The sequence below is a fragment of the Bufo bufo genome, chromosome 3 (assembly GCF_905171765.1).
Source record: "Bufo bufo chromosome 3, aBufBuf1.1, whole genome shotgun sequence".
Classification (NCBI taxonomy): domain Eukaryota; kingdom Metazoa; phylum Chordata; class Amphibia; order Anura; family Bufonidae; genus Bufo; species Bufo bufo.
This window is the reverse complement of record NC_053391.1, coordinates 563,119,203-563,146,489: the sequence shown is the minus strand read 5'-3', so window position 1 is coordinate 563,146,489 and position 27,287 is coordinate 563,119,203. Positions and strand designations below refer to the sequence as shown.

The 27,287-nt window shown below is 43.7% G+C and overlaps 1 protein-coding gene across 1 annotated transcript in view; it reads left to right on the top strand.

Annotated features, from left to right (window-relative positions):
- ESYT1 (extended synaptotagmin 1) overlaps positions 1–27,275 on the top strand; it is a 109,701-nt gene extending 82,426 nt beyond the window's left edge. Inside the window, exons 18-31 of the mRNA XM_040425566.1 lie at positions 1,293–1,469; positions 1,553–1,635; positions 5,663–5,711; positions 6,697–6,786; positions 8,324–8,419; positions 8,964–9,035; positions 10,686–10,772; positions 10,866–11,012; positions 12,217–12,386; positions 15,283–15,381; positions 16,641–16,772; positions 17,251–17,356; positions 18,086–18,135; positions 26,407–27,275. Coding sequence (XP_040281500.1) covers positions 1,293–1,469; positions 1,553–1,635; positions 5,663–5,711; positions 6,697–6,786; positions 8,324–8,419; positions 8,964–9,035; positions 10,686–10,772; positions 10,866–11,012; positions 12,217–12,386; positions 15,283–15,381; positions 16,641–16,772; positions 17,251–17,356; positions 18,086–18,135; positions 26,407–26,440 — 1,392 coding nt within the window. The 3' untranslated portion in view covers positions 26,441–27,275. The remainder of the gene's footprint in view (positions 1–1,292; positions 1,470–1,552; positions 1,636–5,662; positions 5,712–6,696; positions 6,787–8,323; positions 8,420–8,963; positions 9,036–10,685; positions 10,773–10,865; positions 11,013–12,216; positions 12,387–15,282; positions 15,382–16,640; positions 16,773–17,250; positions 17,357–18,085; positions 18,136–26,406) is intronic.
- Positions 27,276–27,287: the final 12 nt, after the last annotated feature.

Below are 27,287 nucleotides of genomic sequence, written 5' to 3'. Positions count from 1 at the left end.
GCTGCACACTCTGAGGAACCGCACACTAAAGCTCAGTGACTGTCTTTACAAGTTAGGAGAGATTCTTTATGAGCTGTAGAAGGGGAAATTAGTCCAGGAATTAAAAGAAATGTGTCATCAGAAAATGACATGTTAGTTAAATCATGTTTTTCTGTTTTTTTTATTTCCATGTCACTATCTATATTTATAAAAATCTGCAATCAGAAAAATAAAGAGATTCAAAAAAAGGATGTGTGTCACTATCTGGTTTTAACTGGCAGCAAAACATTTTGGTGACTCATTTCCTTTTAAGCTGTGCTGATCATATGTGAGAACAAGTGAAGGCAGCAGCATCCTGGACACACAGACCTAACATGTATTGCTAGAAGGGACATGTCCACATGAGAAAAGTATGGAACTAGGACCATGTGGCCAACTGCATGTTAGGGGATCTGAAAATACATGAAGGAATAAGGATAACCTGAAAATTAGTTCAACATAGATTCCCTTTAATAAGTTGAACTAAGTTTTAATGGGAATCTGTCACTCATATACCAGGTATAATGCTTTTTAGGGCTGGCTCTGCTAAATGTAATGTTATAATACCCTCCACTTAGAGATCTGTTGCTTCATTTTGGAGAAAAAAGTACTTTTAATCTGTATGCAAATGAGCAGTTAAGTGCACTGAGGTTGGGCCCAAGCCACTTGGTGCACCCTTGCTCCTTCTACCTTCTCTGCCAGACCCTCCCTCTCCAGGACGAAGCATCGGATTACTAAGCGGTATCATTATACCCAGCTGAGCTAGCCATACAAAGCATTGTGCCTGGTTTAAGAGTGAACCTCCTGGCGCCAGACTCCCTTTAAACGTTAGGTAATCACTAACCTAAGTAAAATCCATGTTTCCTTGTCAAAGGTGTCCATAGCCTTAAGTAGCCCCATTGAGGGAAATAGGTTCTAAGATGCATTAAAGGGGTTGTCTGATCTGAGATATTGGTGGGTCCCACCTCCTGGACTGGCACCAGAACAGGACCATGAAAGTGAAGGAGAGCACACTGTGCATAGAGATAGGTGCGAGTCCCACACTTATCTGACATTGGTGGCATATCCTAGCAATATGCGACCAGTGTCTTAGATGAAACAATCCCTTTAAATCTAATCATTGATGGGGAAATCCAGCACCATCCTGGGCAGGATAGAGGTACTGCTCTCTTTTATGAACCATGTATAGGTATATGCGAAGAATGTAATCTATCATTTTAATTTTTATTCATGTATGTAGTATACAGTGTGACTTATTTTTTTTTTTTTTCTAGAATGTGCTACGTGTCTTCGTTCTGGAAGCAGAAAACCTAATCGCTAAGGATAACTTCATGGGAGGTATGATTAGAGGAAAGTCCGATCCCTATGTTGTGATTCGATCTGGAGGAAAATCCGTTCAGACCAGAGTAATGAAGGAGACTCTGAATCCTCGCTGGGATCAGACCTTTGAGGTATTATCTATAGGCTCTATAGCTTCTCCTGGGCAGGACTTTACCTGTGGATATGATCCAAATGAATTGTGCTTATCCTGCAGATAATGGTCACGGATGTCCCCGGGCAGGATATCGAGTTTCGATTGTTTGATAAAGATATTGACAAAGATGATTTCCTTGGAAGGTCAGTACATATGATTTCAAATGTCATAAAGCAATCATCCATGCCAGGTCTACTTTGCAGAACATATTAGGGGAAGGATTAGTCAGTCGTGTCCTAATATTTTATTAACACCATTGTAGCCTATCGGGAGTTCCTGTTCCATACCTCTGTAAATGGTGTCGGCACCCTATACAGCTGCCTGTGCACTGACCTAGACCTCCTACAGGGTGCCTAGTGTTAGGCTACTTTCACACTAGCGTTCGGAGCGGATCCGTCTGATGTTTCATCAGACGGATCCGCTCCGATAATGCAGACGTTTGCATCCGTTCAGAACGGATCCGTCTGCATTATTACTTAGAAAATTTTCTAAGTCTGAAAGTAGCCTGAGCGGATCCGTTCAGACTTTACATTGAAAGTCAATGGGGAACGGATCCGCTTGAAGATTGAGCCATATAGTGTCATCTTTAAGTGGATCCGTCCCCATTGACTTCCATTATAAGTCTGGACGGATCCGCTCGCCTCCACACGGCCAGGCGGACACCCGAACGCTGCAAGCAGCGTTCAGGTGTCCGCTTACTGAGCGGAGCGGAGGCTGAACGCTGGCAGGCGGATGCATTCTCAGTGGATCCGCCTCCACTGAGAATGCATTAGGGCCAGACGGATGCGTTCGGGGCCGCTCGTGAGCCCCTTCAAACGGTGCGCACGAGCGGACACCCGAACGCTAGTGTGAAAGTAGCCTTATCTGTGTGTCCTCCAATAATGCCATACTGCAATATGGAGCCATTCACAACTGTTCATCTATTGGAGCCTCTTTTTTTTTTTTCTCTGGAAGGAGTTGGCATGACCGTGCATTAATGGCTGGCCATTCATTTAAATGTCAGACATGTAATACTGCATTCCACTGCACAAAAAATGCACCGCCCCATGCAGCTTCGGCCAAAGCGTAGCAGATCGCTGGTGGCTTTACTTGTCGGACCTGTGGAAATTAGCTGATTGTCATCTGACCCGTGTTTTAAATAGTTTGTATTCATAGTACAACTGGCCATCAGAACGTTGTAAAAGCATTCTAAGTATACCAGTATGTCATGTGGGTGCTAATTGATTGTGCAGTAAAAGAGCTTTTATTCACATGCAAAACGGCTCCCAAGTGCCCATCTGGACGAGCTTTGCTTTTCAAAGTCTCCAAGCCCCACCGCTCTTCCCTGAAACCTGCTCCTTCCCCAACCTCCCAAGGTTTGCTCCACTCTCCCCATACATCAGTGATTAGTTTCCAAATCTTGTGCAGACCCCTGTGCAGAATATATCCCTGAGGCAATAGCCGACAAACAGGAATGTAGCGCGCAGGGGCTGGAGGCGCAGCAGAGGGCACCTACACAATATTTGGAGCTGCATCGCCGTGACCTTAGAAGAGAGGAGGAAACCTTGGGAGGAAGGAGCAGATATCGGGAAAGAGTGGTGGGCTTGGGCACTTTAAATAGCAAAGCCCGTCCTTCTGGGCACTTGGGAGCAGTTTTGTATATGAATAAAAGTTATTTTCCTGGACAATCAATTAACATCCACATGACATACAGGTATATTTAGAATGATTTTACCATATGCTGATGGCCAGTGCTGGTAGTTTTATCAGGGGAAAGTCTGTGACAGACTTCCTTTAATGAGGACCAGTCAGCTCCCCATGTGTGTTTTAGTAAATACATAATTCTTTATAAAATAATTCTGGAGCATCTCTTGTTAGAACTATAGATTGTTCTTCTGTTACTCCTCCTGGAAATGAGTAAAATGACTAATAATCATTATCTGTTTGTCAGTGGATGACACTGTCCAGACAGTGGTCAACATTTCTGAATGCCAACATACTTATTCCTCAGGTTGCTGCTGTCCTGCATTAAGATGGATTGGGGTCTAACATTTACGTTTAATGAGAAATGAGACCAAGAAGGGCGGACAATCCTCCCAATCTGCATTGCAGTATTGTAAATGAAATGCTATGTACGGTGCTTGCAGATCAGTTGACACCGCTCATATCTATTGGGTAGTGCTCTCCTTCATGGATATACTCTGGATGCTCCTTCCCTGTGAAAATTAAAGGGGTTGTCCTGTCTAAACTTTTGTGGTATATCCAGGGGCGGACACAGACAGCAGAGGGCCCCTGTGCAAAGAATGTGCTTGGGCCCCTCCCCAAACCACCCATACAGACGTAAATATATACAATAGATACAGTGACCCCTTTAAGGCTACACAGTGCTTTTGGCAATGTGTGGTGCAACCAAGGATCACAGCAGACACAATGCTGCAATGCATTGAGTTAAAATGAATGTGTGAACTTGAAGTTTCTTAAAATCACAATTGAAATGTTGCAAGGAATTCTGCAGGTTAGATTTTTTTGTGACCGTCAGGTCAAGCCCTCACTTACTTTTACTAGTTGTGATGTATCGTAGTATCGCTGCAATCTTTGGCTGCATAATGTGTGTTGCAGCCACAGCCACCTTGTGGTGCCAGCCGAAGGGCCCATTTCGACGGCTGTGCTTTACAGTCCGCAAATTGCGGATCCACAAAACACAGACTGGCCATGTGCGTCCTATGATAGAAAATGCCTATTCTTGTCTGCAATTGCCGCACGCATCTTCTGCATACCTGTTGAAATGATTGGATCCACACCCATTCTGCAAAATTGCAGAACAGATGCGGACTCCTTCATACGGCCATCTGAATGAGCCCTAACACACACATACTGGACTTTCATACATGCAACCGCTCTTTTTCACACATCCTCACACATGCAGGCACTGTCACATACACACTTGTACACATGCAGGCACTGTCACATACACACTGTCATACATCCTCACACATGCAGGCACTGTCACATACACACTTGTACACATGCAGGCACTGTCACATACACACGGTCATACATCCTCACACATGAAGGCACTGTCGCATACACACTTGTACACATGAAGGCACTGTTACATACACACGGTCATACATCCTCACACATGCAGGCACTGTCACATACACACGGTCATACATCCTCACACATGCAGGCACTGTCACATACACACGGTCATACATCCTCACACATGCAGGCACTGTCACATACACACGGTCATACATCCTCACACATGCAGGCACTGTCACATACACACGGTCATACATCCTCACACATGCAGGCACTGTCACATACACACGGTCATACATCCTCACACATGCAGGCACTCTCACATACACACAGTCATACATGCAGGAACTATTTTACACTACATTACATACAGATCCCTTCCTCACCTCCTGGCTGTATTGCTGTTTCTCGAGTCCTCGGGCAGGCTCCTCCCCCTTCTCGCAGCAGGGCTCGGTCTCCACACAGCAGCAGTGGGTCCTTCCTTCCTCACTGATTAGCAGTGCTGGCCCATTGAAGGAGAGCCTGTCAGTGCTTTTGAGTGACAGTTTTCAGACCAATCAGCTCTCCTGGTCAGTAAGGTTGGGTCCACAAGGTCCTATTTTCAAGAAAATCCCGTAAAAATGCGTTGTTTTTTTGCCACGATTTTGTAAAAATCGGACCCTGTGGACACAGCCTTACTGACCAGGAGTGCTAATTACACTAAAACCTGTCAGTCCCTGAGCAACACATTATCTTTCAGTCTAAAGTTCAGGAAGGGACCCAGTCCAAGCTGTATGGGCCCCCTCGCACGCTGGGCCCCTGTGCAGCTGAACCAGCTGCACAGGCGGTATGTCCGCCCCTGGGTATATCCATAGGATATGCCATAAATGTCCATTAGGTGCGGGTTCCACTTCATCAAACTAGAGAGCATCTATCTCCTCCTCTTTCATTACTCCCATAGTACTGAATGCGCTGCCACCTCTCCGGTCACAGCAGCCAGGAGACAGCTCTCCACTCTCAATATAGGTATGGGTCCCAGAGGAACCAAATTAAGATTATTCAGTCTTCCACCTCAAGGCTGGAGGCTAGATTATTAGGAATGATGAATTTAGGGTTGACATTTCTTAGCAGTAAAGTAGTCCTGATTTTTCTTAACTTTCATTTCAGCTGTAAAGTTCCAGTGAAAAAAGTGCTAAAACAGAAAACCATTGATGAGGTAGTATTCACCATCCCCTGATCTTCTGTATTCATAAATAAGATGTCCATGTGCTTGTACAGTTGGACAGAATGATAGAAAATCGGTGCAATAATCATGTAACTGATATAACTAACACAGGACAACAATGACTGCATCATAACATGTGTAGGAGTTCTCAAGAGAGATATCCCGGAAAGGGATAAAAATAAAAGTGAAGCACTCTCCCTCACTGATCTTTTACCACTGCCGTTCCTGCTCTGGTCCACTTCATAGTCCAGTTGTGACACAAAGGAAGTGGCTTGAACCATTCACTCAGCCAATCAATGGTTAGGGCGGTTCACTAATGCGGCCAGTGATTGGCTGAGCGGGCATTCCATTCCAAGCAACTTCCTGTGTGTCAAGTTGGGACCAGGAAATGGAGACCAGCGTAGACCGGAGCAGTATTAGAATGGTAGTTGTGGGAGATCCCTTTCTAGCAATGTAAAAAACTTGTCTTTACATATACAGTGGTTCCTCAAGTTACAATATTGGTTCCAGGACGACAATTGTATGTTGAAACCAATGTAACTTAAGTAATTGGTTCCAAAGCCCCAAAATGTCATCCAGTGTAAGAGAAAATGAAGATTTAAGAAAAATAAGCAGATGACTAAGACAGATAAAACAGGTCCTTACATATAACAGTCAGGAATAGCTGCTAACTAGCAACTAATAAAGCTATTTTACCAGAGAAGTGGCTTTGATTGGTTAAGTCTAAGACATTGTATGTGGAGTCTGGTTTCAACCTGTGATGGGTCAGAAATGACCATTGCATGTTGAAAATATTGTATCCTGAGGCCACTGTATTTTGAGGGATCACTGTATATGGTTTACCTATTCCACTCTGCACTGTGCTGTGTGATTTAATCTGTTTATTCAATGTTACCTTTATTTCCTAAGTGTCACAAATGATGCATGACACTTGGGTGAGAGGACTGTCCTCACTAACTGTGTTACTACCTGACAGTGGCTGCCCTTGGAGGATGTCAAATCTGGAAGACTGCACATCAAAGTAGAGGGTTTGTCTCAGCTTACAGATCCTTCTCAGTTGGATCAGGTAATGTCTACGTACCTTCCTGCTCAGCTCTGTAACTTACTGCCTTGGTCTCTATATTATGTTTGATAATCTCCTCCATATTTGGATTCACACACTTTCTATAGTGCTTGTATGTTGTTTGCACAGAAAAATTCATGCACATACGTAAAACATGTCCATAGGACCCCATTTATCCGATGGAGGTCAAAATAACGTCCATATTGGACTCTTCCAGGCTCTTTTATTCTATGAGGAGGCGCACAGTAAAAGTGTGTGTAGATTTTTTTTATTTTATCTATTATTTTTTTTACAATGGGAGCTTCTGGGTGACATTGGACATGTATGTGAATATATCAGGAAATCTGCCCAGCATATACCCCCAACTAGGGCTGCAGTAAACGATTATTTCAGTAATCGAGTATTCTACCGATTATTTTCACGATTAATCAAGTAATCTAATAAGAAAAAATGAATTAATAGACTGTTTTCCTTTATAAAAACTCATCAGACCCCTGCCATCAGTCCCCAACACCCTTCGTTCCCCCTGTGCGATCAGCCCAAGTGCATCAGTCCCCCACCCCAGTGCCTTCGGCTCTCCCCCACCCCAGTGCCATCAAGGTGACATTATACTTGAAAACGCCATCCCATAGACACGTGCACCGCAATCTCAGCAGCAGTGCCGCCCTGCAAACACTACTACAAGGTGACATTATACTGCATGGGGTGGCTGAGGTCAAGGAGACATTATACTGCATGGGGTGGGCCAAATGGTGACATTATACTGCAAGGGGCAACAACCCCCCCCCACCCCACCCCAGTACAATATCTATTCAGTGTCTGCATGGCATAAATAGCTGATGGCTTGCTGGGCTTTGTAGTGCACTTAAAGCCACAGGTTACTTCTTTAACATTAGCTTATTGTATGATGCAAACACAAAGCATCACCTACCTCAGGCAGTAACAGTGACAACCCCATGACAGCAGCTGGGGCCCACAGAGTACACAGGGTGCTGCACTACACAGGTAGTCACCAGCCCCAGTAATGTACAGCAAGCCACACTAACCTGAGAACACTACACTTCCCGACTGCGCTAAGCCCCACCCCCAATCCATTTATAGCCAATCAGCATTTGTCTTACCACTAACCAATCAGCGGTCCTGTTATGGCTGCTCTCATATGATGTGTATATGAGAGAATCACTGGGATTGGCTGTGAGCAGCTGCCTGAGGGATTGTCATACTGGTATGGAGAGTTCCGGCTCATGCAATCACTTCACTCCCGCTCTGTGGTCACGTGACACAAACGAATCCTCGATGCAAAAAATTAGCATCAAGGATTTTTTTTGTGTCGAATTACTCTATTTAATCGAGTACTCGTTGCAGCCCTACCCCCAACTAACGCTACAAAACGCAAAGTGATAGGACTAGAAGTACTTGCAGCTCTTCCTCCTGGCACTACTGTTCTGCACATATAATGTTGTAGTGCTCATGTTTTGCTCACGTCCCTTGTTTGTTGTTGAGTTGTTTTATTTTCTTTCGTTATTCCCTCTTTTTTTAGGTGCGGACTGTGAACGGCCTTTCTCAGTCTTCGCATAGTGAGGAGTTCTCAACTGCCCTCCTGTGTGTCTATTTAGAGCGAGCCAGTGGTCTGCCCGTAAGTTAATATCATGGAAAGTCTTTCCTTTCCATCTGGGTTTTACAGTCTGAAAATCCTTCCAAAAAAATGGACATCCTGCAAGGCGAATATAGTATGTGTTTTGTGTCGAAGAAGCATCTGCCCATCCTCTGACTTTCTATACACCTACATTTTGCCAGTGGCACCTAAGTGCAAGGAAGTACATACTGTAGAGGCGAGCTATGCAGCTGATACGGGACCCTTGTTGATCCCATCCCCTCTACTAATGAGTGGTAAAATCCTGTACAAGACTTCAGTCTCTTGCAGAACTGCATTGTTGGCAAACAAGGGCTAAGATGTTGGGAATGAAGGGTGAGAAAAAGGCCAGGAAAACCATACTGGTTATTGACCTTTACTGTAGGGGCCCCATTCCTCAATGAACACCACTAACTAAGTAGAAGATGCCGCTCTCTTCCTCTTCTTGAAACAAAATGGTAGCATTAAGTTCTGTCTTTATCGTTGTATAGTCTTCTTGTTAATCACATATTCATATAAATTCTTGCTAAATGTCTTGTTTAAACAGATGAAGAAAGGTGTCAAGCTCCCTACTGCAAGCGCCCAGATAAGTCTGCAGAAAGCTACCTACAAGACTAAGGTATTTCTTATACTCCAAACCATATAGACCTTATTTTGTGGGTACACTTTCCTGTTCTTTGCTCTCTGAGGACATTCACCCAGCTTTCCCACTTTATTTATAGTTTACCTTCTCTGTACCCTCCTTTATTAACCGTGTGGTTATATTTAGGTAGTTTCTATGTCTTTTTTTGGTGATACACAGGGCTTTACTTTTGAGAGATAGATATAGATAGATAGATATATATATATATATATATATATATATATATATATATATATATATATATATATATATATATATATATATATTATAATATAGGGACACAGCACCATGGGTATATGCCCAGCTACCACTAGGAGGCACTAGACATCAAAAAGGTTGGCTCCGCCCAGGTGGGCTATACCCTTTCCACAGCACTAGGCTATTCAGTTTTAGGCCGAGTTCACACGAACGTGTGTGACCCGTGCCTGTGCTGCGGCCCGCAATCAGCGGGCCGCAATGCACGATCGCCGGCCATAGGTCAGCCGCATCGGATCGCGGACCCATTCACTTTAATGGGTCCGCGATCCGGCCGTTCCGCTAAAAGATAGGACTTGTTCTATCTTTTAGCGGAACGGAAGTACGGGACGTAACCCCACGGAGGCACTCCGTAGTGCTTCCAAGGGGTCCCGTCCCGTGCGGCCGTTCCGCGATTCCGGATTTGCGGACCCATTGAAGTCAATGGGTCCGCATCCGTGATGCAGGATTCACACGGAACTGTGGCCGTGTATTGCGGCCCGCGACTTGCGGGCCGCAATACGGCCACAGATCACACACGTTCGTGTGAACTTAGTCTAGTGTCCGCAGGTCTTGCTGCTTTGTATTTTATTTTTATTATTTTTCCTTTCTTCTGCAGGTCTCTTTTTTTCAGATTGTTCATGTTTTTAACAGCACAAAGTGAATCTATAATATTTTTTTTTAACTATGTTCGCTATCCATAATGGTCATTTTGTTATAGAGGATATATGGGTTACAGTTTCAGGGTCCGAAGATGTGGTGGCATTTTTTTTATATTATTTTTTTTAATTTCTTTAGTCTTTTTTTTTTTTTTTTTTAAGGTAAGTTCATGTAAGACCCTTGGGGAAATTTAACATTACATTTTTTTTTTTATTGATGACTTTTCATGTAACTGAGGATGATTTATTAGACCCAGTTACAGGGAGAAATACAGCCCAGAGATGCTTTACAATGCTGTAAAACCTCACTGCAGAGCTGATCAGCGTTTGCAAAGACTAAGCAGCTCGTGCAGAGACTTGGCCCCTGGAAATCGCATAATCGCCAGGACCGGAGCACGAAGCAGCAGTGTTGTTTCCCAGGCTGTATACACAGCGCTCATTGAGCACTGTGTACACAGTGATTGAGAAGTCAGAGACCTAAAAAAACTGCCCTGCCTTCTCTATGGAGGAACTCTGCTGTAACTGAGAGCAGGCTTCCCACTCCCACAGCCGCACAGTTAGCATGCAGCTGCCATCTCCGCAAAGATATTCAGTAACATCTCCAACGTGTTCCCTTCATGTTATCTTTGAATTACTAGTATTGCTTTGTACATCTTTTTGGCATTTAGTTTGTGAAGTGCAGCAACATCAGTTTTCATTTTTCACTTATATTATTAATGTTCAATCACATCAGGTCACCTCAAAGAGCAGTGATCCAGTATGGGATGAAAGCTGTGCATTCCTTGTCAAGAACCCCAAAAATGAGACCCTGCAGCTTCAAGTTAGTAGAAGCCCTTATTATGGAGTTTTCTTGAATAGACCATATCAGTTTTACCTCATCAGATGGTGATATTGGTGCTTTATTTTCTTGAAGGTTCAAGATGATTCTGATAAGTCTCTGGGATCTCTTACCTTGCCACTTTCTGATCTCTTGACTGCTGAGTCAATGACACTTGATGGCTGGTTCCCTCTGAATTCACCAGGAGCAAACAGTGAGGTTCTCATGAGAGTCAAAATGCGGGTGAGTTGACGCTTTCCCCACGTTCCCCTGTAGACAAAAATATACCTTCAGTATTCTGCTTATTATTGTGCTGCTCATATGTCTGAAGCTTTGTTCACATCATGTTTGAGCCTTTTATTAGCGATATATGTCAGAAGTATGTCACAATGTCAAGAGGACGTCAACAGGACAAGGTTTTGGTATCAGGTAAATGGGGCCTTGAGGATTTGTTTGACATATGTGCCATAAGCTTTGCTGGCACATATGCCTAAAGTAGTATGAAAATGTGAAGTGCACACAGCCTAATCCTGTCATGTAACAACAATAATTATTAAAAATGGAGGCACTCAACAAAACAGACATTGAAATATATCCCGGAGAACCTGTTCTCTATAACTACAGTGCATCATGATTATGACTGTCAATTAGCTGGCTTATGATGAAAGCAGGGACCCCCACAGATTCTGAAAACAAACATAGTCCTTAACACGTCCAGCGAGGTCTGCCTGAATTAGTGGGAGCTACAGAAACCCACAAGTTCTGTCAGCCTCTCCAAACTGAACCCCTTTTAAAGGGAACCTGTCGGTGGGATTTTGTGTATAGAGCTGAGGACATGGGCTGCTAGATGGCCGCTAGCACATCCGCAATACCCAGTCCCCATAGCTCTGTGTGCTTTTATTGTGTAAAAAAAAACGATTTAATCCATATGCAAATTAACCTGAGATGAGTCCTGTCCCGGAGATGAGCCCAGCACCGCCCCGCATCCTCAGAATCTCCTCCCTGCTCCCCGACGTCAGAAAGCTACAGCGCCATAATCTCGCGATGCGCGAGCTTGCACATGCGCAGTTCCTTCGCTAAAGCTGATGCCAGTACAGGGAAGGAACACTATGACGACACTACGCATGCGCTAGCTCGCGCATCACAAGATTACGGCGCTCTAGCTTTGTGACGTCAGGGAGCAAGGAGGAGATTCTGAGGTTGCGGGGCGGTGCTGGGCTCCTTCACGCTGGACTCATCTCAGGTTAATTTGCATATGTATCAAATCGGTTTTTTAACACCATAAAAGCACACAGCTATGGGGACTGGGTACTGCGGATGTGCTAGTGGCCATCTAGCAACTCATGTCCTCAGCTCTATACACAAAATTTAAATGTACAAATATATTTTTACACGTTCCGGACAAAAGCCAGTGCCAATTTACACTGAAATGTCCCTTTTGTTTCAGATTCTTTCTTCTCCTAATGTCAGTCCTGAGCTCCAGGCTCTTAGTGTTACATCTTCTGGTCCCCAAAGACCCCCAAGCCCTCGGAATTTACCATTTAACTTAGAGTCTGCTGTGGACAATGATGAGAGCCCTACAGGGGAGCTGAGGCAAAGGCTACCCAATTCAAACAGGTGAGTGTCGCCACTGACACAGCTAGGTTAGTAGTCGCATCATTCCTGCGGATCAAGTAATGTATAGGTAAGGTTAGGGTGATGACGTGGCAGTATTGATGTGTATTTTACAAAAAGACGTCGTATGTAAATCTCCCTCTACCAGTGTCGGACTGGGGTACCTAGGGACCACCAGTAAAATTTATTTTGGGGGCCCACCGTACGGATACATTCAAATATAATAAATAATCTAACAAGTTTTTTATATGAACATAAGCTGGTTGATGTGCTGTACATTGAATATATGTATGTAGTGTACTAAATCTAATGTGTTATGTGCCACTTGTGCAGGGGGTGGGAGACTAAGGGCCCACCTTGCTCAGGGGCTCACCGGGGGATTCCCCTGTACCCCTGTGGGCCAGTCCGAGCTTGCCCTCTACCATGGTTGAGTGGGGTTATTGTAAGAACGGTACCAATTTCTCAGATTTTATGTAAAAAATCCAGAATTCAATTTTTTTCATTGGTACCATGTTAGAGTACATAGGACTTTTGTTTAGCCCCCCTCAAAAAAAAAAATGCAATTCATAATTGATGTCTAAGGGTGTGTTCACACGACAGATTTTGAAAATTCACTGTAAAACTCCATGTGGAATCCACGCTGATTTTCTGGAGTGTATTTTCAGCTTCCCATTCATTTCAATGGGAGAATCGGTGAGGATTCCGCTCCAAGACAGAGCATGCTGCTTCCTTTTTCCACACTGTAGCAAGTTCTGCCTTGCATTGAGATGGATTTTTGTGTGGATTCTGCACAGAAAATGTATGAAAAACATTGCCAAAACACGTCATGTGAACGGGCCCTTAGGGTGATGTCAGCTGGGGGGGTGTACCTGCAATGTCCAATCAGTGCTGACAGTCAGACTATGTAGGGAAATGAGAATACGCAGTAGTCCATATATTCATGAATTTCTAGGAGGAAACAGGAACAGCACGACCACAGTTATAATAAGAGATGCCCCAAAATTGTATATTTCATGAGAAATATGGGTATTTACTAAAACAGACAGGTCAAAAGTGGCAACAGGTCCTCTAAGTTTTTTATTGTTCTGCCACTTTGTACAACCCCTATGATTGTTGATAGTTTCCTCCCTTTGAGAACTTCCCACATTGACTATGATGACTGTTGGAGGTTTCATTGTATTGAGATATTTTGCTGATGCATCCTTATTCGGGAATGGGGATTTAAAGGGAATATGTCGCCTACAATTATATAATTTTTTTTCTACTATTTTCTGATTGCAAATATTTTTATTCCATTTTCTGAACTTGATTATGGGGTGGCCATCTTCCCTGATCTGCTGTTAACAGCATTTAGAGATCAGCTTTACAGCAGCCACCAGGGACCTCATTGACCTCTATGGAAGAGTTTTCTAGGCATGCTCTTTGACCTGTGCTGAGGTCAGGTAGGAGTAGATAAGCTGTGATCACCTGGTGGATCCTGTGTTATACATACAGATATAGATAGTGACATGGAGGTTTAACAAAAATCACCAAACATTCTTCAAAAACTTGATTTCTATAATGGGTCACATTCCCTTTAAGAATTAAACCAAGAACTTAAATAAAAATAAATTACCGTCAGGGATTAAGGGAACTGTTGCATGTTTTTTTTTTTTTCTTGGTCAGTTCTTGATTCTTATATACCTTTTGATATGATTTTGTATTCAGGCATTCCCTTGCCTTGTTTTGGGGGTACTATCTCCTTTGGAGAGCGCCTTAATTGGCGTAAGGAGACTTATGGGCCATACATGCTCCTCTGGAATTCTGGGAAGAAAGGGAGGCAAATGAGCTCTTAAAGGGGTTGTCTCACTTCAGTAAGTGACATTTATCATGTAGAGAAAGTTAATACAACTTACTAATGTATTGTTATTTTCCATATTGCTTCCTTTGCTGCCTGGATTCATTTTTCTATCACATTATACACTGCTCGTTTCCATGGTTACGACCACCCTGCAATCCAGCATCGGTGGCCGTGCTTTCACAATATAGGAAAAATAACTAGCTTATGTGTGGAGAAAACTTTTATCCAGCTCACCTGCCTGGTCTGGTAAATAATCCCGGCTCCAGAGGCCCTGGGGGAGTGTTCCCGTAGCAGGCAGCAGACAATTTAGAGAAAGGATTCTGGAGACAATGGAGGTCCTCTTTTCAGCTCTTCTTTATTGATATATTATTCATAAAATCGACATAGTCACTGTCCCCACGGCATGGTCACTAATGCCGTGGGGACAGTGACTATGTCGATTTTATGAATAATATATCAATAAAGAAGAGCTGAAAAGAGGACCTCCATTGTCTCCAGAATCCTTTCTCTAAATTGTCTGCTAGCTTATGTGTGCTCTCATGGTCCCGGGCACCAGAGAGGCTGACTCTTTTTCCTATACTGTGCAAGCACGACCACCACTGATGGATTTGAGGGTGTCTGTAACCATGGAAACGAGCAATGTATAATGTGATAGAAAAATGAATCCAGCCAGCAAAAGAAGCAAAATGGATAATCGCCATTCATTAGTAAGTGCCTTGTATTAACTTTCTCTACATGATAAATGGCACTTGCTGAAGTGAGACAACCCCTTTAACAAGCTCTGCCTCTAATGCTACCAGATGTAAGACCGATATCCTATAAGTCCATGTTTGACCCTTTTTAAATAGGCCTTGAGACATGACTTGGATATTAAATAAGCCAGCATCTCATCTGCAGACCGCTATTTTGGGGTGATTGCCCTTCATCAATGCAGAGCAGAGTACTGGCTTAATTGGGTGAGAGGCCTAGGTCAGTATTTAAGAGCTCATTTGCGTCCATTTCTTCCCTGCCTTATTTATAACTGAAGATTTCTTAAATTACGATTTTGTTTTCCTGCAGTGATCCCCATCTCGTGGAATCCAGCGCAAGTCAGCTACATGTGACAGTGTATTACCCAGCAAAAGAGGGGAAGCTTTTAGCAGTAATGCACGGTTGCAGGTAAACTTTATATGGGTTTTCATATGGGCACAGGTGTGCAGTAAAATACCATCTTGCGACCAGTTAGGTGCCTGATTAATACAAATTCCCAGTCATAAAAAGTGCAATGGTACGTCCACACATTTGCCTGCAGCAAATCCACACCATTTAACAGTAGTAGCAAAGTGGGTGAAATCTTAAGAAACCTTATCCACATGCCAGGAAAAAAAATCTAAATTGACCTGCCGTGTGGATTGTAAATATCAATTTATGCTGTGGATTTCCACAACGAATTTCACTCTTTGCATTGCACACTGCAAAAGCCACATGTTTTGCCACTGATTCATTGCGGATTTTCTGCAAAAGTTATGGCCAGTGTGGACACTCCTTTCAGGAAAACGGCTAAAACATAAAACTTTATTGCTAAAGTTTTTTTATAGTTTAAACGCAGGAATTTCCAAAAATTATTATCAAATTAATGTGATTTCTTTTTTGTGGATTGAGATCTTTTTGCATAGAGAATGCCAGACCAAATACAAGTTTAAACCTACTGGAAAAATGTCTGTCCTCTGTTTCTCAGGCTTTCTAATATACTGTCCTATAATGACTATAGCTACCTATGCTAGGGCAACACATCGCATGATCAAAGATCACAGTATCACAATGCTGCATCGCAACATAATGAAAGTGAATGTGGTTGAGTTGCGTCCCACGAGCTGCACGGTAGGTTTGTGGGTTACAGTGCTGCCATTTAGCATTGCCATACTGCAATCTGCCCCTTGCGCAGCCAAAGTCACTGTGTAGTCCTCCCTTAACGCTGGATGTGCATGCTCCAACCGGCTGCCAATTATCAGGAAGGAAGCGTTCCTTCCTGACAGTCGTCTGCTCGTTCACTGGGGGTGAAGTTCTGCATTTACATGCGGCGATCACCTCCACAGTATGAGAACCAGTGATGGCTGCTGATTATCACTTGTCTTCTTACAGCTGCATTGTTCTGATGCCCAAAAATGATCATTTACTTGTCTGCATCAACGTCCATTTCACCCGATGATTGATTGAGTGTTTCGCTCATTCATCAGGTGATCTGTGGCACCTGTAGACGGGCCGATTATCCGAGACGAATGTTCCTATCGGGCAGTGTAAACCTGCCTTAAGTCCTTTGAGGCTTATACTTACCGTATATCATGCTCTCAATTATAAATAGCAAGGTGTGCTAATATATTATTTTTGGGTCTATCGTGATGTGAATTCAATATTACGTTTTTTTTGTTTTTTTCCAGAAATTTAAGTGTCAGTTCCAAGGAGCTTCCTGATCCGTATTTGTCAGTCATCCTGTTACCAGATAAAAATCGTACCACAAAACGGAAAACAAGTGTGAAGAAACGGACCCTTAACCCCGAGTTTAATGAAAAGTAAGCACTTCCTTCACATGTTGACCGTGGTGACTGTAATAAAGGGTTAGCTTTTATGTGAATAGTGACCGCACTGTGTTAGGCAATCCGGACTCCTATGTGATTAGTCTACACTCTAGCATTGCCAGACACATTGTGACTCACAAGCTCTAACGTGGAAACCATAGAAGTCTAGGGGGCTGTGCTTTATCTCTGCATGCCTCGATGTTCCATCAGATGATGCACTGCAGATATATTCTTCTTTAGAAGTGCTGCTTCTTTGGGAGGTTACAGCAGCACTTGGAGTGGCAATTGCTCTGTAATTTGGGGCGCTGTGTGCATGAGCCCTAAAGCTATGTGCTTTCATCAGTGCAATCAGATTTTCCCCAGTATGTCCTACACATATTCACATAGTGATCAGTGGCAATGAGAAGACTGGTAAATGTATGTAGTGTTTTGCCTAGCCTATAGCCCTTACATACCCTTGTGATTCCTGCAGGCTGGAGTGGGAAATACCATTGGAGGAAGCAGCAAAGAGAAAACTAGAAATCTCAGTGAAAAACAGTGTGTCCTTCATGTCCAGAGAGAAAGAGCTGTTCGGAAAGGTACAGCGCATTAAAATGCGGGATAGCCAACCTCTTTTATTTTTCAAGCCAATGATTTATAATTTCTTGTATGTTCACATAGCAAATATACTCAGTGTAGCTGAACTAAATAGCAAACCTAATATATGCGGACTATTGGAATTTACGAGCAGGATAGTGATCCTGTATGGAAATTAATTACCCAGGAAATCCTGGGGGGGGGAGGGTTAAAGCGGTTGTTCCATGAAAAATATTCTACACTTTTCAAACCAGCACCTGGGTCTGAATACTTTTGTAATTGCACGGAAATAAAAATTTAGCATAGCCACAGAGATTTAATAAAATGTTTCTGTATAGCGCCACCTGCTATTTGTTTCGTTTTGTCCTGCTCACTGATGGGGTTGCACATGCTCTGTTTCATCCTTTAATTGCCTCCTGAGCTGTGATAGGCAGAGCATGGCCACACCCCCTGAGCTGCAGCAGAAAAGACACTCCCCTGAGCAGTCAGTTTGATGTAAGTCTAGTAGAGCAATGAATGTGAGGTACAGGGCTGGTTCTAGCTTTGTTAGAAAGAGTTTGTCATATACTATACGATGGCTGATTTTAATTTTTTTACATTAGTCATGGGATAACCACTTTGTGTCCTTAGACAGGGTTTAGACCACTAAGTCAGGGAAATGTGGGTGCAGGCAATGCATAGTCCATGCTATTTTTTTGATACTGATGGGTTGTCTTCTCCTAATCCTACAGGTTATTATTGACCTTTCTCAGGTGGACTTGTCCAAAGGACTGAATCAGTGGTAAGTTTAGTCAGGTTTCAGAATAGACCACCTTTTGTTGACATGATATCACTCAGGAAATACCACAGTAATCTGATATGAATGAGGGCTTTCCTACTTTCTCCTAATGGTCAATGAACCAAGAGTAAGGCATGTTGGCTCTCAACAAGCCCACTCCTTTGTATTGCCAGGAGAAAACCCTCTGTGAGAAGTGTCTGGCAGCTTCTCGTCATCTTCTTCCCTATAGCGTAAACATGCATGCTTTGCCAATTTGAACATGCATGTTTATGAAGAGGGGGAGGTTCTGTTTTATGTGTGTGGTTTTGTATGGTAACATCACAATGAACTGACCAAAAGATTTTTATGTATAAATCCAGCCAGCTTTAACCACCTCCCGACCGCCTAACGCACGGATGCGTCCGGAAGGTGGTTGATTCATTCCTCCTGGACGCATCCGTGCGTCATCTCGCGAGACGCGAGATTTCCTGTGAACGCGCGCACACAGGCGCGCGCGCTCACAGGAACGGAAGGTAAGAGAGTTGATCTCCAGCCTGCCAGCGGCGATCGTTCGCTGGCAGGCTGGAGATGTGATTTTTTTAACCCCTAACAGGTATATTAGACGCTGTTTTGATAACAGCGTCTAATATACCTGCTACCTGGTCCTCTGGTGGTCCCCTTTGTTTGGATCGACCACCAGAGGACACAGGTAGCTCAGTAAAGTAGCACCAAGCACCACTACACTACACTACACCCCCCCCCCGTCACTTATTAACCCCTTATTAGCACCTGATCACCCCATATAGACTCCCTGATCACCCCCCTGTCATTGATTACCCCCCTGTCATTGATCAACCCCCTGTAAAGCTCCATTCAGACGTCCGCATGATTTTTACGGATCCACTGATAGATGGATCGGATCCGCAAAACGCATCCGGACGTCTGAATGAAGCCTTACAGGGGCGTGATCAATGACTGTGGTTATCACCCCATATAGACTCCCTGATCACCCCCCTGTCATTGATTACACCCCTGTCATTGATTTCCCCCCTGTAAAGCTCCATTCAGACGTCCGCATGATTTTTACGGATCCACTGATAGATGGATCGGATCCGCAAAACGCATCCGGACGTCTGAATGAAGCCTTACAGGGGCGTGATCAATGACTGTGGTTATCACCCCATATAGACTCCCTGATCACCCCCCTGTCATTGATCACACCCCTGTCATTGATCACCCCCCTGTAAAGCTCCATTCAGACGTCCGCATGATTTTTACGGATGCACTGATAGATGGATCGGATCCGCAAAACGCATCCGGACGTCTGAATGAAGCCTTACAGGGGCATGATCAATGACTGTGGTGATCACCCCATATAGACTCCCTGATCACCCCCCTGTAAAGCTCCATTCAGATGTCCGCATGATTTTTACGGATGCACTGATAGATGGATCCGATCCGCAAAACGCATCCGGACGTCTGAATGAAGCCTTACAGGGGCGTGATCAATGACTGTGGTTATCACCCCATATAGACTCCCTGATCACCCCCCTGTCATTGATTACACCCCTGTCATTGATCAACCCCCTGTAAAGCTCCATTCAGATGTCCGCATGATTTTTACGGATGCACTGATAGATGGATCGGATCCGCAAAACGCATCCGGACGTCTGAATGAAGCCTTACAGGGGCGTGATCAATGACTGTGGTTATCACCCCTGTCATTGATTACACCCCTGTCATTGATCAACCCCCTGTAAAGCTCCATTCAGATGTCCGCATGATTTTTACGGATGCACTGATAGATGGATCCGATCCGCAAAACGCATCCGGACGTCTGAATGAAGCCTTACAGGGGCATGATCAATGACTGTGGTGATCACCCCATATAGACTCCCTGATCACCCCCCTGTAAAGCTCCATTCAGATGTCCGCATGATTTTTACGGATGCACTAATAGATGGATCCGATCCGCAAAACGCATCCGGACGTCTGAATGAAGCCTTACAGGGGCGTGATCAATGACTGTGGTGATCACCCCATATAGACTCCCTGATCACCCCCCTGTCATTGATTACACCCCTGTAAAGCTCCATTCAGACGTCCGCATGATTTTTACGGATCCACTGATAGATGGATCGGATCCGCAAAACGCATCCGGACGTCTGAATGAAGCCTTACAGGGGCATGATCAATGACTGTGGTGATCACCCCATATAGACTCCCTGATCACCCCCCTGTCATTGATCACCCCCCCTGTCATTGATCACCCCCCCTGTCATTGATCACCCCCCCTGTCATTGATCACCCCCCCTGTCATTGATCACCCCCCCTGTCATTGATCACCCCCCTGTCATTGATCACCCCCCCTGTCATTGATCACCCCCCCTGTCATTGATCACCCCCCCTGTCATTGATCACCCCCCCTGTCATTGATCACCCCCCTGTCATTGATCACCCCTCTGTAAGGCTCCATTCAGACATTTTTTTGGCCCAAGTTAGCGGAATTATTTTTTTTTTTTCTTACAAAGTCTCATATTCCACTAACTTGTGTCAAAAAATAAAATCTCACATGAACTCATCATACCCCTCACGGAATCCAAATGCGTAAAATTTTTTAGACATTTATATTCCAGACTTCTTCTCACGCTTTAGGGCCCCTAGAATGCCAGGGCAGTATAAATACCCCACATGTGACCCCATTTCGGAAAGAAGACACCCCCAGGTATTCCGTGAGGGGCATATTGAGTCCATGAAAGATTGAAATTTTTGTCCCAAGTTAGCGGAACGGGAGACTTTGTGAGAAAAAAATTAAAAATATCAATTTCCGCTAACTTGTGCCAAAAATTTTTTTTTTCTATGAACTCGCCATGCCCCTCATTGAATACCTTGGGGTGTCTTCTTTCCAAAATGGGGTCACATGTGGGGTATTTATACTGCCCTGGCATTCTAGGGGCCCCAAAGCGTGAGAAGAAGTCTGGTATCCAAATGTCTAAAAATGCCCTCCTAAAAGGAATTTGGGCACCTTTGCGCATCTAGGCTGCAAAAAAGTGTCACACATCTGGTATCGCCGTACTCAGGAGAAGTTGGGGAATGTGTTTTGGGGTGTCATTTTACATATACCCATGCTGGGTGAGAGAAATATCTTGGTCAAATGCCAACTTTGTATAAAAAAATGGGAAAAGTTGTCTTTTGCCAAGATATTTCTCTCACCCAGCAAGGGTATATGTAAAATGACACCCCAAAACACATTCCCCAACTTCTCCTGAATACGGCGATACCACATGTGTGACACTTTTTTGCAGCCTAGGTGGGCAAAGGGGCCCATATTCCAAAGAGCACCTTTAGGATTTCACAGGTCATTTACCTACTTACCACACATTAGGGCCCCTGGAAAATGCCAGGGCAGTATAACTACCCCACAAGTGACCCCATTTTGGAAAGAAGACACCCCAAGGTATTCCGTGAGGGGCATGGCGAGTTCCTAGAATTTTTTATTTTTTGTCACAAGTTAGTGGAAAATGCTGATTTTTTTTTTTTTTTTTTTTTTTTTATACAAAGTCTCATATTCCACTAACTTGTGACAAAAAATAAAAACTTCCATGAACTCACTATGTCCATCAGCGAATACCTTGGGGTGTCTTCTTTCCAAAATGGGGTCACTTGTGGGGTAGTTATACTGCCCTGGCATTCTAGTGGCCCAAATGTGTGGTAAGGAGTTTGAAATCAAATTCTGTAATAAATGACCTGTGAAATCCGAAAGGTGCTCTTTGGAATATGGGCCCCTTTGCCCACCTAGGCTGCAAAAAAGTGTCACACATCTGGTATCTCCGTACTCAGGAGAAGGTGGGGAATGTGTTTTGGGGTGTCATTTTACATATACCCCTGCTGGGTGAGAGAAATATCTTGGCAAAAGACAACTTTTCCCATTTTTTTATACAAAGTTGGCATTTGACCAAGATATTTCTCTCACCCAGCATGGGTATATGTAAAAAGACACCCCAAAACACATTCCCCAACTTCTACTGAATACGGAGATACCAGATGTGTGACACTTTTTTGCAGCCTAGGTGGGCAAAGGGGCCCATATTCCAAAGAGCACCTTTCGGATTTCACAGGTCAATTTTTACAGAATTTGATTTCAAACTCCTTACCACACATTTGGGCCCCTAGAATGCCAGGGCAGTATAACTACCCCACAAGTGACCCCATTTTGGAAAGAAGAGACCCCAAGGTATTCGCTGATGGGCATAGTGAGTTCATGGAAGTTTTTATTTTTTGTCACAAGTTAGTGGAATATGAGACTTTGTATGAAAAAAAAAAAAAAAAAAAAAAATCATCATTTTCCACTAACTTGTGACAAAAAATAAAAAATTCTAGGAACTCGCCATGCCCCTCACGGAATACCTTGGGGTGTCTTCTTTCCAAAATGGGGTCACTTGTGGGGTAGTTATACTGCCCTGGCATTCTAGGGGCCCAAATGTGTGGTAAGGAGTTTGAAATCAAATTCAGTAAAAAATGACGAGTGAAATCCGAAAGGTGCTCTTTGGAATATGGGCCCCTTTGCCCACCTAGGCTGCAAAAAAGTGTCACACATCTGGTATCTCCGTACTCAGGAGAAGGTGGGGAATGTGTTTTGGGGTGTCATTTTATATATACCCATGCTGGGTGAGAGAAATATCTTGGCAAAAGACAACTTTTCCCATTTTTTTATACAAAGTTGTCATTTGACCAAGATATTTATCTCACCCAGCATGGGTATATGTAAAAAGACACCCCAAAACACATTCCTCAACTTCTCCTGAGTACGGCAATACCAGATGTGTGACACTTTTTTGCAGCCTAGGTGGGCAAAGGGGCCCATATTCCAAAGAGCACCTTTCGGATTTCACAGGTCATTTTTTACTGAATTTGATTTCAAACTCCTTACCACACATTTGGGCCCCTAGAATGCCAGGGCAGTATAACTACCCCACAAGTGACCCCATTTTGGAAAGAAGAGACCCCAAGGTATTTCGTGATGGGCATAGTGAGTTCATAGAACTTTTTATTTTTTGTCACAAGTTAGTGGAATATGAGACTTTGTAAGAAAAAAAAAAAAAAAAAAAAAAAATCATCATTTTCCGCTAACTTGTGACAAAAAATAAAAAGTTCTATGAACTCACTATGCCCATCAGCGAATACCTTAGGGTGTGTACTTTCAGAAATGGGGTCATTTGTGGGGTGTTTGTACTGTCTGGGCATTGTAGAACCTCAGGAAACATGACAGGTGCTCAGAAAGTCAGAGCTGCTTCAAAAAGCGGAAATTCACATTTTTGTACCATAGTTTGTAAACGCTATAACTTTTACCCAAACCATTTTTTTTCTACCCAAACATTTTTTTTTTATCAAAGACATGTAGAACTATAAATTTAGAGCAAAATTTCTATATGGATGTCGTTTTTTTTGCAAAATTTTACAACTGAAAGTGAAAAATGTCATTTTTTTGCAAAAAAATCGTTAAATTTCGATTAATAACAAAAAAAGTAAAAATGTCAGCAGCAATGAAATACCACCAAATGAAAGCTCTATTAGTGAGAAGAAAAGGAGGTAAAATTCATTTGGGTGGTAAGTTGCATGACCGAGCAATAAACGGTGAAAGTAGTGTAGGTCAGAAGTGTAAAAAGTGGCCTGGTCTTTCAGGGTGTTTAAGCACTGGGGGCTGAGGTGGTTAAGAAACAGATCCCATCATAAACACTGGATCTCATTTCTCAATTTTCCTTATTATTAGGAGTTGGCTACTTTATTGCAACTTTATCGCAGGGAATATTACCAAGTATTAGATGTCATATCTATATTCCAATTTCTGGACCGTTTGTACAATTATTGAAACCATGCTTTTTCTCCCTGTTCGGCCAGCCTCCTGTCAATAACATGGCTGCATGTGAAGAAATAGTCCTCATGGATCCTCTATTGAAACACAGTGCGCCTGCTATCTGCGCATGTGTGAAGAATCGTGGCTTCAGTAACTGTGAAAATTGTCCAGAACTTGTAGTAAAGATGAAGGAGTATGTGACATCTAATGCTTGGTAATATTCTCTGGTATAAAGTGTCCAGCTCCTTTTTAAGGCACCATACTGGCCCTTCTTAAAGAAACCAACTGTGCATGAAGACTTATTGGCAAAGCTGCATGAGAAAATAATATACAAAGAGGTATCTCTCAAGGAAAGAGAACTATCTCGGTACCTCCACCTTTTGAAAGTGGCTCCCTAGGAGTCAAAGTCTGACCTTTTTAACATTCCTTGGGACATGACAAGGCAAAATAGCCAAACCAAATATCCATCCTTAGGGCTCATGCACACAACCGTATGTATTTTGCGGTCCTCGAAAAAAACAGATCCGCACAAAATATCCTGGTCTGTAATGCGGTGAAATAGGACATGTTCTATTTTTTTTTGCGTAACGGCAATACGGACATATGGAAACGGAATGCACACGGAGTAACTTCCGTTTTTTTTTGTTTTTTTTTTGCGGGACTATTGAAATGAATTGTTCCGCGAACGGTCTGCAAAAAAAAATGGAACGGACGATGAAAGAAAATAAGTTCGTGTGCATGAGCCCTTACAAAGCTGTTTTGGGGTGTGATGCCTTGGATCAGGCATCCTCAAACTGCGGCCCTCCAGCCGTTGCAAAACTACAACCCCCAGCATGCCCGAACAGCCTACAGCAGGGCATTGTGGGAGTTGTAGTTTTACAACAGCTGGAGGGCCGCAGTTTGAGGATGCCTGCCTTAGATGAACCTTAGGCAGGGTACTGAGACCAGCTGTGTATGGAGACTTGGTGGCAATGCTCCACTGGAAAATGATATGAAAATAGTTAGAGCTCTTGGAAAGAGACAATGGCTTTTAAGCATCTGCATTTGTTATTAGCACTGTTCAGCTGATCATTCTGGAGCTGTTCTTTTTACTTCACTTTGCAAATAACACAATGCATGGAGTAGGATACAGAATACAGGCCTCCTTAAAAAAAAAAAAAAACATCACGACAAAATTTTAAAAAAAACTACCGTATATGCCGGCGTATAGGACGACTGGGCGTATAAGACGACCCCCAACTTTTCCATTTAAAATATAGGGTTTGGGCTATACTCGCCGTATCACCCTACCCCTCAATGCCCAGCCATCCCTGTCTTCAAGACTATCTTCTCCAGTCCAGGGAACTGACTGGGATCGGTAGATGGCACTGTTATGAGGAGGGGGATCTGTGGATGGCACTGTTATAGGGAGGGGGATCTGTGGATGACACTGCTATGGGGGGGATATATGGATGACACTATATAGCATCTTATGCTATATGTGTCATCCACAGATCCACCCCATGACAGTGTCATCCACAGATCCCCCTCCCTATAACAGTGTCATCCACAGATTCCCCCTCCCCATAACTGTGCCATTCACAGATCTCCCCCCCCTAAACAGTGCCATCCACAAATCCCCCCCTATAACAGTGCCATCCACAGATATCCCCCCCTATAACAGTGCCATCCACAGATCTCCCCCCCTATAACAGTGCCATCCACAGATCTCCCCCCCCTATAACAGTGCCATCCACAGATCTCCCCCCCCCCTATAACAGTGCCATCCACAGATCCCCCCCCTATAACACTGCCATCCACAGATCCCCCTCCCATGACAGTGCCATCCACAGATCCCCCTCCCCATGACAGTGCCATCCACAGATCCCCCTCCCCGACACTCAGAGGAGTATACATTTATTAACTGTAATCTTTAACTTTAATCAGCGCTCATCTCTTTTCTAGGGTACCTTACTCTCAGCTTCGGTAACGGGCAGTGCGGGCGGCGCTCACTCTCTGACGTCACGTGCCTGCTCATTCCACTAGGCGGCGCACGCGCGTGACGTCAGTGAGTGAGCGCCGCCCGCACTGCCTGTTACCGGAGCTGAGAGTAAGGTACCCTAGTAAAGAGATGAGCGCTGATTTAAAGTTAAAGTTACGGATTACAGTTAATAAATGTATACTCCTCTGAGTGGCGGGGCCCTGTATATTCTAACCCCTAGGCAAGAGTCCCCGTCACCATGGGAACGCCTGGGGGTTAGAATATACCATCGGATCTGAGTATACCCGGCGTATAAGACGACCCCTGACTTTTGAAAATAATTTCTAGTGTTAGAAAGTCGTCTTATACGCCGGCATATACGGTAATCCCTTAACGCACCTCCGATGATCATAAGGACATATCGGTTGTCTCTCATGTGATTCTGAAAAGTGATCTTTCTAACTAACTCCTTTTTTGCCAGGTATGATCTGAAAGGAGAGAGGACAAGTGTCTAACTTTTATCTTAAAGGATATGAGCCATTATTCTCTTCTGGGAGACGTTACCTACTGAACTCCTCATTACCACAAGGAAGTGTGATGGACGAAGCAAAAGCATCCCCAGCAGAAAATAACATTTCTTCAAGAACCACGAGGACATTCCTGGCATCTGCTCTCCCTTATCATATGATGGGACCATTTTGTTGCTTGGATCCTGTTGATGTTACACGTTATGTACAGCAGTCTGCTAACCCTTTCTTTCATAGAAGTTGTCTGTATATAGGTGTTACTGCCATAGAACAGGTGGGGATCAGGAGGAAGACCGTACGTAAAGATGTGTAATGGTCACATGAGGACCCATTAGGAGCAGCTTATTGGGGAATATTAGTACAAAGGCCTAATGTTTACTTTTAGTTTACGAAAAGGAACATCAACTTGGAAGTAGTGTTTTTGATTTGGATGTTCTTGATTTAATGATCCCATTTTAGCTTTTATGGTTTCAGAGAAGAATACATAAAGGAGTTGTGTAAGATTAGATAGAATATAGCGGGAGGGATCGCCTGTTAAATCTCCCGCCATTCCAGTGCCGCTGCCCCTGTACTCCCCGCTAGGCTGTCACTACTTGGTTGCAGCGATCACATGCATAGACAGAAACATCATTGGTGTTGTTGAGACAGCTCAGCGGAGAGCACCAGTGGGGCTAAAACTACAGGGGGTTGTAGGGATCTTCTCCTATTAGATGCAGTTCCTCACCACCCTGGCTACATTTCATCCAGTCTCAGACGACCTCTTTAATATTATGTTACATCTCTTCCTTAGGGCTTGTTCACACGACCGTGCCTTGTTTTGCGATCTGCAAAACAC